Source organism: Rhincodon typus, chromosome 20 (assembly GCF_021869965.1).
Source record: "Rhincodon typus isolate 14 chromosome 20, sRhiTyp1.1, whole genome shotgun sequence".
Classification (NCBI taxonomy): Eukaryota; Metazoa; Chordata; class Chondrichthyes; order Orectolobiformes; family Rhincodontidae; genus Rhincodon; species Rhincodon typus.
In genome coordinates, this window is record NC_063351.1 from 25,028,471 (window position 1) to 25,043,964 (window position 15,494).

The 15,494-nt window shown below is 38.1% G+C and overlaps 1 protein-coding gene across 1 annotated transcript in view; it reads left to right on the top strand.

Annotated features, from left to right (window-relative positions):
* Positions 1 to 756: 756 nt before the first annotated feature.
* c20h10orf90 (chromosome 20 C10orf90 homolog) overlaps positions 757 to 15,494 on the top strand; it is a 26,742-nt gene continuing 12,004 nt past the window's right edge. The window contains exons 1-2 of the mRNA XM_048609086.1: positions 757 to 962; positions 14,170 to 14,233. Coding sequence (XP_048465043.1) covers positions 863 to 962; positions 14,170 to 14,233 — 164 coding nt within the window. The 5' untranslated portion in view covers positions 757 to 862. The remainder of the gene's footprint in view (positions 963 to 14,169; positions 14,234 to 15,494) is intronic.

The window sequence follows — 15,494 nt, forward strand, 5'->3', positions numbered from 1 at the left end:
AGGTTTGTGCTATTATCCAGAACAGTGTGACGTGAGGTACAGTGGCTGCAATCCAATGGACATGAATTAATCATTTTGACATTTAATGCAATAAATCTGCAGATTTGTATGTAATTGATCTTTTGATATGAACTCCCAATTAGTTCACCAAGGTACTGCTACATTTATTGTACTTTGGTCTTAATATTCGATTGACTCCCAATGCCCTTGAATGTGATTTGCCCAATTCCTGAGAATAATTTTTAAAAACAATTTGGGAGAGACCCCAAATGGTTACAGAGAGACATTATAGCAAAATTGAAGCTAAAAGAAAAACCTACAAGATGGGTGGGGAAATGTTGAGGAATGTTGTTAATTGATGTAATGCAAGTAATTTATAGCAAGAAGGTGATGTTCCAACTAACCAGAATGTATTGGCAATAGATATGAGAAACTTTACAAAAATCAATCTGACAGCAGTAGGAACACAGTATTGAATATTCAAAAAGAAGAACTGTCTTCATCGTTTAATTTTAATTCCTCTGCAATGGAGGTGGTGTCCTGTAATTTTAATTTGAATATAAGTAGTAGTCTGAATGAAAGCATAAAAACTTGTATCCACCCATTATGTGCATGTTGGAAAGCTTCTGAATGATCCACCCATTTGCCTTTCAATATATACTAAATGGAATTGTCATGAATACCTTTATTAATTCAGTACTGTATCATACCATACCTGAAATCATAATGTAATTATTCTTACTTCTTTTGTCACCAGGAGGCACTGGAGACATATAAACCAGATTTCATCTCTCGATCACAGAAGCGTATCCAACAGCTTGAGGTTAAGGCAAAGTGGAGGAAAATCCAGTTGGCTGAGCCAATGAAACTGCAAAGGAAAAGAATGGAACTTCCAGTACAAAACATGCCATTCCTTTTGCCATTTAAGAAACGGCAATGTACCGTGCCACATCCTTTGAGTGGTAGGTTCTTCCTCATTGCAAACTTGACTTATAAATTACATGAAGAAAGCATACTCTTGTATTTAGAAAAGTGGATTAACTTTAGATACTTCCTTCAGTTGAGTAAAAATCATTTCATCCCAAGATATTTAGTTTGCTTGATTTTTAAATTGTCTGTCAATCTGATTTGGTTTTCTCTGTGGGAGAATAATTTTCCCTGAAGTTTCCTGTGTAACCAACAATTTAGAGCATTTAGGTTTGATGGAATACTGGAACTAATCTATAGATAGCATTGCGCTGCAAACATCCAGTAATACATAAATATGGAAATGATTCCACTTGGTGGGGTGTGTAAGTGCCTTCTTGAGGTAGGTCATCAGTAGCCAGGCCAACATATTTTAGAAAAATTTTGGAAATGTTATGTTAGACACACCCAAACCAAAACAGGATTTGCTTTCAGGTTTATTTCATTTCTGTAGTGCCATATTGACATATCATAACTGGAAGTATTGTTGACAGATAGTGTACAATAAAATGTAACATCCATTTCTGATTGTGTTGCAGTAAGTTCACTTTGATGTATTATAAGAAAAACATGCAAGTGTTTAGTTCCCATATTGTGACTGCAGGATCAGTGAATTGTGCGTTTTGCATTTTCACAAGTTAGGAATTGTTAACCCCATTAAATCTACAGGGATTGGCCATGTTTTAAATTCGTTGCAAGTTTCCAACCACAATTGAGTCTGCTTCAAGGGGTGGGGGCCAAGAAATCCAGCATAACTGCAGCTCATAAAGAAGCTGAAGCTTCCATTTAGATTATTGGCAGCAGGAGTAAGATAGGCATCAAGTGAATCATGCTACAAGTGTGCAACTTTGGAAGACAACTATATGGTCCTCATAAAGGAGACCAGCTTTCAAGACCTCAAGTACGCAGATGTTCCTTCAAGAAGTAGAGCACAAAGGTTTTGCCCTGTATGCCACATAAATGTATACTTTCTGGATAAAAGGTGGTCCAGAGGGTCAACCTGATAGCTAATCTTCAAACAACTGAGAGAAAATATGGAACGGGTTAGGCTGCTTCAAATAATTAGCTGAATAAAGCTCATTAGTATTTTGTTGGTGGATGGTTAAAATTTGCATGCTATAGAGAATGCCTGTAATATTATCATGAAGCTCATTGCAAACTACTAATTCAATGCATTATTGTTCAAAATCATATATATACAACCAGGTGAGGAGGGTGATTTGCAACAAATATTTATTTCTTTTTTAGCACACAGCTATCACTCTTCAACTAAAAATGTAATTAATTAAATCAAAATGAAGGAGACAATTACAATGTTTTCTTGAATAAAAGAAAGCAGTCAGTAGCGAAGTCATTACCTACAAACCCAAGAAAAGACGATAAAATGTAATATCGAATACACATACAAACACAGATAATAATTTAAGAGGAAAGAACGTATCTGGTACAAATAGAAAGAATAAAGGCTGTGCAAAGTCCTTAAAGTCTTTGCATTTTTTTAAAACCAGAGACCATAGTTGTTTGAAAGTTGACTAGTATCCAATGCTTGGTGAATAACTTTTTTCCCCAGTTTGCTTTTGTCTGGGTGCTGTCTTCTGATATGATCAGAGGAACAGGCAGGGAAAGAAAGACAAAGAGAATCTTCCAGTTTCTGATCACAAATCCATTTTTAGTCTCTCCCCTGCTGCTTAAAAGTAGGTGTTGAAATAGGGTTAATTTGTGGGTTCCTGGGTCTGCTCCTATTGTCTCCCCAAGTTGGATGCTCAACAAACCTTTATGTCAATTGGTCATACAAACATTGGCATACAAGTAGGAATTAAAACAGGAGATATGAATTTCTTGATGCTGACTCAGTTGTCTGGTTTTGCTGCCTTTAGATAAAACTGTAATTTCAATGCAGGCAGTAATGTTTATTCCACTTGAGTCTCCAGCACTTGCCTCAATCTGTTTTCAGGTGATCATGGCAACCATTATAGGTCAGTATTTCTCTTTTATTAAACCATTTTGGTCCAAAAGCAGTCCTAGTTATAGTGGTCAGTTAATGGTAATTTAATACAATTTAATATCATAATTGGAGAGGTGGAGGATTGAAAATATTAGTAGAGAAGTAGGATGTCAGACTGGCATTGAGGAGCACAGGAAAAGAATAACGTGTGGAAGAAAATTAGTGGAAACGCAAGGAGGGTGTTGGAAACAAATTAGGAGTCAGAAGAGCTGGGAGAGATCAGAGTGGAGAAGCAGTAGGTGTTCAGACTGGTAATTAGAAAGAAGGGAGGAGAGGAATGAAACTAAATCATTGTGGTTTTGGACTGGAAAAATGTAAGGGTGTGGGGACCAAGAAAAGTCACAAGGCAGAATGCTTGAGATTCTGAGCTTCGAAGTAGGGGATGATGGCTGATTTAGATATTATAATGAGCTCTCTAAACTCTTGAAATTAGGTTCTGAACGTTTGCTTCTCAGTCTGGTGCACACTCCCCAACTCTGATTTAGGGCAAATTCCACTAATAGCTTGATTTTCATTCTAGGGTACAATGTGAACTGGAATCATATCAATTGACCTGAAAATATCCTCAAGGGCTACCAAGGAAGGCTGTTTAAAAGGCCTGTTTCAGGATTCTGGGACTCTGTCCCTGTTATAATAAAAAGAGTAAGCCTCTCTACCCCTCATCGCCATTCAATCACTATGTTCCATTCATGCCAAATCATGCCACCATTTAAGATTTATAGCCCCTCATACCCTCCATTGAAAATTATGCCCCTTACCCACACTTGCACCATGTATGCACTCACCTAGCATACAATGGGATCACCTCAGGAGAGATGTTGTGACTAAATAAAATAGAATTCCAAGTATCTATTACAGACTTTACTGCATAAAAAAATCTCTGTACTGCAGCTTTCTGCAGTCTTTCTCCATTTAAATAATATTCAGCTCCTTTATTCTTTCTTCCAACGTGTGTAATGTCACATTTTCCTGCATTAAATTCTATCTGGTAAGTTTTTGCCCATTCAGTTACTGTACCTCAGTCGCTCTGAAAATTCTTTCTGTTATCTTCAGCACTACATTTCCACTCATTTTTGCGTCATCTGCAAATGTTTTTATTTTATATTCACTTCATTCATTCAGGCTATTAGTATATGTTGTAAAGCACTGTGGTCATGGAACATATACTTCTGGCTATTACCAATAATTACCAGTTACCATCCTAAAAAATGGCCCCTTTATCCCAATTCTCTGTCTTCATTAGTAAGCCAATTCTCTATCCATGCTAATATAAACCTCTCAATATCATGGGCTCTTATTTTAATAAGTAAATTTACATGTGGTATTTTATTGTACACCTTTTGGAAATCTATATATATTTGATCTACTGATTGAACTTTATCTATTCTGCTTGTTACCTCCACAAAGAGCTCTAATAAGTTTGTCAGGCAAGATTTCCCCTTCATGAGGCCATCTTGACTGTGCTTGATTATATTATACATTTGTAAATACTATTATATCCTTTGTAGTGGATCTAACATTTTACCAAAAGCAGATATTAAGCCAACTGGCTTATAGTTACCTGTTTTTTTTAGTTCTTCTCCCTTTTTGAATAAGGGTGTTACATTGGCAGTTTTCCAATCCTGTGGGATCTTTTCCGGGATCTAAGGATTCTGGAAGATTACTTATTAGTGCATCCTCTATTTCCTTTAAAATCCTAGGATACAACCCATCAGATCCAGGGGATTATTTGGTCTTTAGTAGCAATATATTCCCTAATAATACTTTAATGGTTTTAATTTCCTCCCCTACTTTAGCCCCTTGACTATTATTTTTGGGAATATTATAAGGATCTTCTATCATAAATACAGTCGCAAAATATTTATTCAACTCCTCTCCCTTTTCCTGGTTTCCCATTGTTAATTTTCCAGTCTTGTTCTCTAAGGGCCCTATGTTCCCCTTGTCCTCTCTCTTTATTTTTATATATTTAAAGAAGCTCTTATTGTCCATCTTTATATACTTGCTAGTTTGCCCTTAGTTTATTTTTCCCTCTTTATTATTTTCTCAGTCATCTTTTGTTGACTTTAAGTACTTTTCCAATCCTCTGATTTATAATTTATCTGTGCCATATTTCACGTGTTTCTCTTCCAATTTAATACTAGCCTTACTTTTTTGGTTAACCTGGTTTGCCCCTTTCTAAAATCCTTCTTTCTCACCGGGATATAGTTTTGTTGTGAATAATGAATTATTTTCTTAAATGTCTGCCATAGTATCTCAACCATCTTTTCGGCTAAACTCCTCTTCAAGTCCACTGCAGCCAATTCTGCCATGATCCCTATGTAATTACCCTTATGTAAGTTCAGCATGGTTGTTCTTGACTCTATTTCCCCACTCCCAAACTGAATGCTAAATCCTACCATGTTATGGTCTCTGTTCCCTTAGGCATCTTTTACTTTGAGATTATTTATTAAACTAGTCTCATTACATATTGCCAGAGCCAAAATAGCCCAATGTTGTATGTAAATGGAAACTGTCCTGTTTATACTCTATGAATTATTTCAGAAAGTTCTCATGCACAAGTGAAAATTATGTGTAGGATGGCACCATGATTGAGATCTCAGCTCTGTTCATCAAATGTTTGGTTACCCGTCTCACCCAGGATTAGAATCAAACATTTGTTGCTCAAACCCAAATTTATAAAATGAACAATTTCCCTACAGAAAAGTAATGATGACAGCAGAAGTTTGCAGTCCAGAATTACACAAAAGATGTACTATATTTCATTGAACATTTCAATGACCGACATCCTATACTTAGTTGTTCACCATATACAATTTTTAACTTGAGCAGATTCTAAAATTTAGGACCGCACTTACTGGCAATGTGCAGCAGCATACCAAGATTACTCGTAAAGTTCATAGTGATAAATAAAATAGAACTGCTGTAATAAACCATTTGGTGAACCCAAGAAATTGAACAGTAGCCATTCTATCTTGCATTATGAGATATGTCAACTCAGACAATGTCTAACCTCCAGCGCAGCTGTCCTCTTTGCCTAATATCATTACATTCTAACATTGTCACACATCTGGGAATCTCTGTAGCATTATCAAACATGAAATCAAAAACCGTGAATCTACTGTGACTTTTGCATTAATTTATTCATCTTAAATATACATCTAGAGAACACATTTACACCAAGATCCCTGTTCTTAAGATGAAGTGAATGCTTTACGTAAAATAACTTTCAACAGATTTTCAAGGTTTTGTATAGTTGTGGTTTATGGTAAATATAAAGCAAATGCTTTTTGAAAAAGTAGCCAAATAATCAGACATTTCAGAATTTTAATCAGGTAATGAGAGTCCTTATGGACATGCTGAATTTCCTTAGCTTCCTGAAGAAGAAGAGGCACTATTGTACCTTCTTGACAAATCACATCAATATGGGTGGTCCAGGACAGGTTGTTGGTGATTGTCACTCCCAGGAACTTGACACTCTCGACCATCTCCACCTCAGATCCATTGATGTAGATGGGGGAGTAGTGCCCTCTTCCTTGCTTCCTGACGTTGATGATCAGCTCTTTAGTTTTGCTAATGTTGAGGGAGAGATTGTTATTTTTACACCACACCACCAAAGCATGTTATCTCTTTCCTGTATTCTGTCTCATCATTGTTTGATATCCAGCCTACAATGGTAGCGTTGTCAGCAAACTTGTAGATGGAGTTCAGATGAAATTTAGTCACTCAGTCATGAGTGTACAGTAGGAAGCTGAGTACGCATCCTTGCAGGGTGCTGGTGTTGAGGATTTGTGGAGGAGGTGCTGTTGTCTATCCTCACTGATTGATTTCCTGTCCCACAGACTACAAGGATCCAGTTGCAGAGGGTGGACGGAGACCTTTCAAGTAATATGTGACTTTTCTACACTTCCTACCAAAATGGACTACCTCAACAATTTGCCACTTATTTGTCCATTATACAAGTTTACTGTTGGCCTTTTGTAATCTGTAGCCGTTCTCTTCAATAATGATCACACCCCAATTTGTAATAATCCCCAATTTAGAAATTTTATTTTATGATTCCAAAGTCTACATTAGTAATGTAAGTTGGGAACAAAAGATGTCCCAGAACTGATCCTTGCAAAATGTGATTTCCCACTTTCTCTTACTCTGAATTATGACACTTTACATCCACTCTCTGCTTTTAGCCTTGAAGTAAGATAACAATCTATTTTGCCACATGTCCCCTGGTTCCACATTTTCAAACCACATTCATTAGTCTATTCTAGGTCATCGTAACAAATGCCTTTTGAAAATCTATAGAGCAAATAACCATGAGCAGGGCAGACGCATGAAAAGAAAGATGGTGGTAAATGACATCTGCCATTCACCCCACACTCCACCTTAAAGTTTAAAATGAACAGAGGGCAAGATAACCATGTAAATTAATAGGGAATTCAGATGGTGAGTTATTTCTGGGTTGCCAACGGACCATCTTTTCCCTTCCATACTGCTGATAAGACATGCTAACTAATCTGTCCTTATATGACACATATCAATGGAGGCAGGGTGCATGTCCCTAGTAGATTTTCTCTGCCTTCATCCGTTATTGCCACATTCCAGGGTCAGTATGAAGGTTGTGTTAGGACATATAAAGCAGTAATATTGGTCTTGAAGCCCACCAATGGAAAGATACAGCCTCTTTCACCATTCCTTTTCCCAAATGCAATGTGTTTTAGGTGCTGGTTTTTTAACTCCCTGGTCACCTATTTTAATGCTACAGTAAAAGTCCTGTATAATAACACCAACATTTTATGGCTGAGCCACAGCAAGTCCTTTCCGAAGACACTTTCCAGAATTCATCATGAATACCTGCTGACCCATGACCCAGGAAACTGCACAACTTCTGCAGCAGTGACTGACGAGTGCGTGAACCTCAACCCATTAAAATACCACAGCTAGAAGGAGAATCCAAGCCCTTCATGCCCGAGATCCTCTTGGAATCAGAAAACATACATCACAGAAGGAGATCATATGCCCCATGATATCTAACCTGGCAAGCTGCATGAGTAGCAGTTGTTACTTCCACACCACTATTTCCCCAAGATCCAGCTATTTATTTCCGTCAGGTGTTTATGCAATGTCCTTTAAAAGCCATGATTGAATGTGACCCCAATTTTCTCTCAGGGTAGTGCATTTCAGATCCTAACCACTTGCTAAGTAAAATAGAGATAGCAAGAACTGCAGATGCTGGAGTCAGAGACAACACAGTATGGAGCTTGAGGAACACAGCAGGCCAGGCAGCATCAGAGGAACAGGAAAGTTGACGTTTCAGGTCGGGACCCTTCTTCAGATAAAGAAGCTAAGTAAAATAGCTTCTTTTCTCAAGTTTCTCCTTCTTTTGGCAATCATCTTACAGTGATGTCCTCTGAGTCTTGACAACAGGAACAGTTTCTCAATCTCCTCTATACACCTCTCAGAATTTTGAACACCTCTCGTCTTTTTTTCCAATCAAATCTTTTCTCAATCCTTTCTTCTTCAAGATGAATAACTGCACCTCCTCCAATTCGTCCACATAACTAAATTCTCACAACCCCAGACCATTCTTGTAAACCTTTCCTGCTCCCTGTTTAAAGTGTTCATGTCCTTCCTAAAGTGCATGACCAGAATTGGGTGTAATACTCCAGTTCAGACAAAATTACTGACTTGTAAAGGTCATATAGACAAACAGTATAAAAATTTGTCTTGTAAAATATTTGCAAAATGTAATAAATACTTTTAATACATAGATTTACAAGATAAAATCGTCATGACGAGTCATCATGAGTCATTATTGAATTAAAATATATAATTAAAGTTCTTAAAGCACAACAGGGCTTTTAGTATATGAACAGGAGAATATTAATAATGAAAAATTTAGAGCTGAATAAATTCCAGGACACTGAAATGTAATCACAAGATGGCTGAAGTGCATAATTAATTAGAGCTTTTACCGTTATGAGATGAGGTTGAGCTGCCAGTTCTAAAATTGGCGATGGGATAGCACCATTTCAAAATTGGTTGTTACAAAAAAATTTACTGCTTCACTGATCAATTCATTTGTATCAAAATGACATCAGTTTGCAAAAGCTCTATTCAACACATTAATGCCTGTTTGATTTATGACTTTTTTTGTCCTCTTGGAATCTACTTTATTTGTAGACCCTGCTGTCCTATTTTAATATTCTGCTACTGTTTGCCTTTGTGCAGCTTTTATTCACTTGGGATAGTGAGATACCATTAGTTACATATATCTCTATAACCTATCAAATTATGTAAAATAATCAACAGGGGATATCCTCATTTAATAATCCCTTCTTCTTTGTCACCAGTGACAGACTGATTCACAATGGATAGCCAATCTATCCATGATTCTAGCTGGATAATCAGGGAAACTTCAGTAGTGGCACACAAACTTGAGTAACCACGTTGACTTACTCAAGACACTCTGGCTTTGATGTCATCATTGTCACCAAGAAATTTTGCCTCGCAATCCATCTATTCACCCAACACAAGAACTATTTAATGTTATTTGATCCATATTGCTATTTGTTGATAGATCTGACAAAGTCAATCCAGAGCATTTGAGGGGAAATTTCTTTAACATCAACAGCATATAAGTGGTACTGAAAGCGTTGACTATTTTTCCAGCATGGAAACTCTTGGGCTATTTGCTTCTGATACTATGAACTTTAATTGACTTAAGCGCTTCACCTCATCCCAGCACCCAGCCTGTCATGTCTCCCTGTGTGAACTGGTGGCAGTTATGGGGCGGCAGCTGGTGATCCTACATATTTACATTTTTATTTACTGTAACCTCACTTGCTGATGTACTGTTATGTTTGTACTTCTAAACATTACTGTCACATCCTGGTTATCTTTACCCATATTGCTTCTGTGTACTAAATCCTTGTCACTTCCACTGGTTGAATTCCCTCCCCATCCCCACACATTATTTAATTTAAAGCGATCTTGACAGCTTTATTTAATTCATCAAGACTTTGATCACATGGCAGTTCAAGTGCAGTTCACTTTTTCCCTGACACTGGTGCTAGATTGGCCCTATGAATTGAACCCCATTTCTCCCATTACTTAGCAAGGTATTCAACACTCTGAACTTATTTACACAATGCCAATTTGTTCATGGCTAATGTAGTAATCTAGAGATCATTAACTTTGTGATTCTGCTTAGTAATTCACATCCTAGCTATTTAAACTCCCTCAGCAGAACATCTTTCTCTGTCTTACCTATGTTGTTAGTAACCATGACAACTGGATCCTTCTCTTCCCTCTCCAAATTCCTCTCCAGCCACAACGAGATATCCTGAACACTGGCACAGGACAGAAAACAACACTTTTGGGATTGTCATTCTCAATTGCAGATAACAGCATCAATTTCCCTACAAGCAGTTTGTATACCGTTGACTTACACTTTGAAAGAAGCTACAAGTTAAGGTTGAGTAAATGATAGTTGCAAAACTTGACTATGTTTCAGAAAGTAATCAACCCTCAAAACATTATAAATTCTCTCAGTCACCAATTTCCCAATTAAGGTTCCCTCCTAATACTGTATACCTTTTCACTCCACCTTCAGTGGCCCTTATACCATGTTACTGTGATCAGGTTTGCTCAGTCTTCCCACAGTCCATGTTTCCGTTCCCATAGGCTGCAAGAACATTGCATCTGTTGGCAAATACAAGGACTCAAATCCAACTAGGCCATCAGCTCAAATCCTTAAAGGTGATAGGCTAGAGGTATTCCTCAAATCCAACCTTCTGGACTTCATACCTGCCTTTGTCCGAACCATCCATTTCTATCTATTATCACTGATTAAATCTGAAATAACTAATTCAGTTGGTGTGACTGCCTCTTGAAACAAAGTGATGAGGTAATTTTCCATCTCCCTGATGCATTGCAGTGTCTGAAGCACAGGCTTCAGCTCATCAGCTCTGAGCCAAACAAAGTTCTCCACGTGCTACAGCTACAGTGTTATCTCTATTGTATTTTGGGTATTTAATTAGTGTTTCAAGTTTGAAGTTTTGTTCAACAATTACTTGTAGTTATATTAAGTAATTTAACTAGTTAATCCATAAATTGACTATATTACTTGTACCTTCCTGGTGCTATGTTAAAACACTGCTCTGTCTAGAGGAAGAAAATATAATACTCGTGAATCAGGGAGGTGATGGCCTAGTGGTATTATTACAAGACTATTAGTCCAGAGACTCTAGTAATGTTCTGGGGACCAGGTTCAAATCCAAGTTGTTGGTGGATTTTGAATTCAATAAGCATCTGGAATTAGGAGTCTAATGCTGAACATGAACTGATTGTCAGAATCAGATCTGGTTCACTAATGTCCTCTAGGGAAGGAAACTGCCTATGTGTGACTCCAGATCTACAGCAATGTGGTTGACGTTTAACTGCCCTTTGGGCAATTAAGGATGAGTAATAAATGCTGGCCTGATCAGTGATGCCCATGTCCTGTGAAAGAATTTTTTTAAAAAATCGACTGTCTACTCAGCTATCAAATGCCTCGCGTCTTGTTGTCTCTCACTTCCTCTCTCAGAATGTTCCTTATCATGTAAGAAGCCAGAAGAGCATATCTTCCCTCACTGTGTCGAGTTCTGTCAAAGTTGTACTTCATCAATCTGCCTCTGTGCTACTTACTTTATGCATTAGCAACAGTTTCCTATATTTATATTAAGAGGTCAGCTCCTGCATACCAGATAACTGGTTCTAAGTAATCACACTAATTAACTGTACAGCTGCTACTAACAAGCAGTTTGTATACCGTTGACTTACACTGTGAAAGAAGCTACAAATTAATGTTGAGTAAATGTTAGTTGCAAAACTTGACTATGTTTCAGAAAGTAATCAACCCTCAAAACATTATGAATTCTCTGACTCACCAATTTCCCAATTAAGGTTCCCTGTAGTAGCTACATTCAGTTGGACTGGCCAGCATAGTATTTACTTTCCACAGCTACATCCTGCTGCTCCTTCCCAGATCAAAAATAGGTTGTCAAAGAGCAGAAATGGTGTTCTTTATGTAATCTTGTCTTCATTCAGGTGCCATGAAGAGGATATGTTTGGCTTCTCATGTTTTATAAAAGATCTGGAGGATGAAGATGATGCTTGTCTCAGGACAGCTATCTCCTCACATGAGGCACTTCTGGTTGCATCACAGGAGAATGCTCCTAGGGTGTGCGACCTTGGCTGCAGCATTTAATTTGTATGATTCACTGAAAAGGCCAGTTTGAAAGATGACTTAAGGGACACCAACATTATGCAGCTAGGATGCTTGTTCTTCAGTATCCTCATTAACATCAATGTTGTTCTTCTATAGCACCCATTGCTGTGAGTGGATCTGCAAGAAGGAAGGGGAAGGTAAAAATGGAAAACCATCAAATTCTTGGTTTTAATCAGGTGGAAGGGTGTCAATTGGCAGAATGTTTGATTTGATTTGATTTATTGTAGTCACATGTACCTAAGTACAGTGAAAAGATTTGTTTTGCGAGCAGTACAGGCAAATCATAGCAAGGACATATGGATCATAGGCCGCTTAGACAGAGCGAGGCATACAGGTTACAACTGCACAGGAGGTACGCAAAGAAAGATCAACATTAGCAAGATCAAAATTATTTGAAGCTGAAGAGTCCATTCATCAGTCTAATAAGAGCAGGGAAGAGGCTGTTCCTGAAACTGTTGGTACATGTATTTAAGGCTATCAGTGCACCAGTGCAGTGCTCAGTCAGTAACTTGGCATCTGCATGATAGTTCCTTCCATTAATGCATCTGATTTAAAATCTGCATCTTCATTTACAAATAACTTCATTGCCTCTCCCACCTCCGCAGTTTCCTTCGGCCTATAGCCCAGCCTGATATGTTAGTCTCTGGCTTTTCTCTCCTGTATATTATGTTCCTGTTTCCATCATTGAGGACAATAACTTGATACTAATTTGACTTTTCTCCCTAGAACCCTCATCTTTGTTATTTTGCCCCTTAATCATGCTTATGATCATCACACCTTGAAACTTTTGTAGCTGAATATCGGGAAGACTGAAACCATTGTTTTCAATGCCATATCCAACATTCGCCAGTTTACCAACGCTATCCCTCTTCCTGGCAAGAGTCTGAGACTAAACAAATTATTTGCATTCTTAGTCTTGTATCGGACACAAGATTAAGCTTTTGACTATAAATTCATCATATCACGAAGATCACCTATTCCTAACTCCATAACATCACCTGATTTCACTCCTGTCTGATGTTATAAGGAATAATAGGAGGAGTAGGACTTTCATTCCTCAAACCTGCCACTGGAACCCTCATTCTTGCCTTTATTACCTCCAGACTTGACTATACCAATATCTAGCATCTCATATTCTGCCGTTCATCCACTCGAGGTCATCCGAAACTTTGCCATGTCCTAACTCAGCACTCCTCTCACCCTGTGCTCACTAACCTGCATTGCATCCTGGAGCAACTGGAGAGGAAACAATTTGATTTTAAAATTCTTATCCTTGTTTTCAAATCCCTCTGTAACCCTGCCAATCCCCACACCCATTTCATCTCTATAACCTCCTACTTTCCTAAAACATTTCAAGATGTCTGTACCCATATAATTCCGACCTCTTGACAATTCCCAACTTTAACTACCCCACCATTGTTACCTATGCCTTTAGTTACCTAGGCCTTAAACTCTGGGATTCCCTCTGTGCATCTCTTCATTTATATAATTTGCTTTTATTTCCTCTTGAAGCAACATCAAATGTCCCTCTGGTTTTGGTCATCTGATCTAACGTTCCGTCTTGGACTGTGACATATTTTGTTCCATAATGGGCCTGTGCTATATGAAGATAAATTGTTGTTATATTAGAGGTGCTATAAAAGTAGAAGTTGTCATTGCATGACACAGATCCTGGTATCTTCAATCACTTATCATTTGCCTATCGAGTTGAATGATCAGCCAGGATCATAATGAATGGTGGAGGGGGTTCAAAGGGCCGAATGGCCTACACCTGCTCCTATTTTCCACGTTTTTAAATTTCTGTTTGCCTAGCAGATTGAAATTATACTACTCCTTTTTTCAATTTGAGCTTTCTAATTTGATAACTATAATTTGTATATTTTGATATATAAAGTATTTTCTCATGCATATATTTCTTTATTGACCTTTTTAGACAATCTATTTAAACCAAAGGAGAGGATGATTCCAGAGAAAGAAATGCAGATGAGATCCAAAAGGTAATGAGGGGTCATTTTTTGAAAATTTTTTAGATATTGCATAGTTACCTTGAACACCAGATCCTTCCTAAAGTTAGCCACTGGGCAACCCTTCAGAGATTTTGCTGTTGGCAAAGACATTTGCAAACATATGAAAATGTGACTTAGGGGCAGAAGGAAACCATTTGACTTCTTGAGGCTGCTCCGTTATTTATTAAGCTCATGGCTTATCTGTTTGTTTCAACAGGAGCATGGATTGGTGAAATGAGAACTCAACACATTGTGTTTGCACATTTTTCACTTTGTAGTCATTTGGTTTAGCATTTGAAATGCCTCATTTCCCCAGGAAGATGAGTTGCTGTAAAATAAGAAGCACAATGACTCAGATGCTGATATCTGCTCCTGGTCTCCAATCCACAGTACCGAGAATAAACTACAAAAATTTATCACAAGAGTTCTTTGGCTTGCTAAAGAAAATCAAATGTAAGAAATGATCAGTAGGACTGGTTTTACCTCATCACTGAGTGTGTTTTCAGTAGGGCTGAGGGGGTCAGCAGCAGCAAGTACATTATGATGGCTTGGTAGCCCATCAAGAGCCAAGAGGGTGGACCTGCGAAACATCTCCTCCATCTCTGAAAAAGAATCCAAAGAACCCTCACAGCATGCACTGGCAAAGCTGCCTCCTGCACCCTCCACCAACTCAGATACAGATACTTTAGCAAGATGACAGGTGGGAGCACTTGCTGATGAGCACATCACTGCCACATCTATGTAGCTGGTTGGGGAAGAGACGCCCCGGGTCATTGACACTTGGAAGACAGTGGGAAACCAGGCAAAAGATGACCCCATATTGTATCCATAGATAACTAAGTAGAAATGAACAAGCTGATACAGGAGCAGCAGGCAGGTATGTCAGAGGGAAACTGACACAAAATTAGCAAGGCTGCACCAACACTATTGTCACCATACTGCCTCTGGCATTTTTAAATTCATTCATAGGGATGTGGAGGTCGCTGGCTACAGCAGCATTTATTGCCCATCCCTAATCACTCAGATGTCAATTAGGTGTCAGCCATATGGCCGTGGGACTGAAGTAACATGTAGGCCAGATCCAGTAAGAATGGTAGTTCCTCCCCTAAAGGACATTAGGTTTCTCCAACAGTCGACAGTGGTCATTTAGTAATGGTTACTATCAGATCAGCTCTTTATTTCAGACTTTTTAACTGAATTCAAATGTCAATATCAATGTAGGATTTGAACCCCTGTTGGCATATAGTGCAAA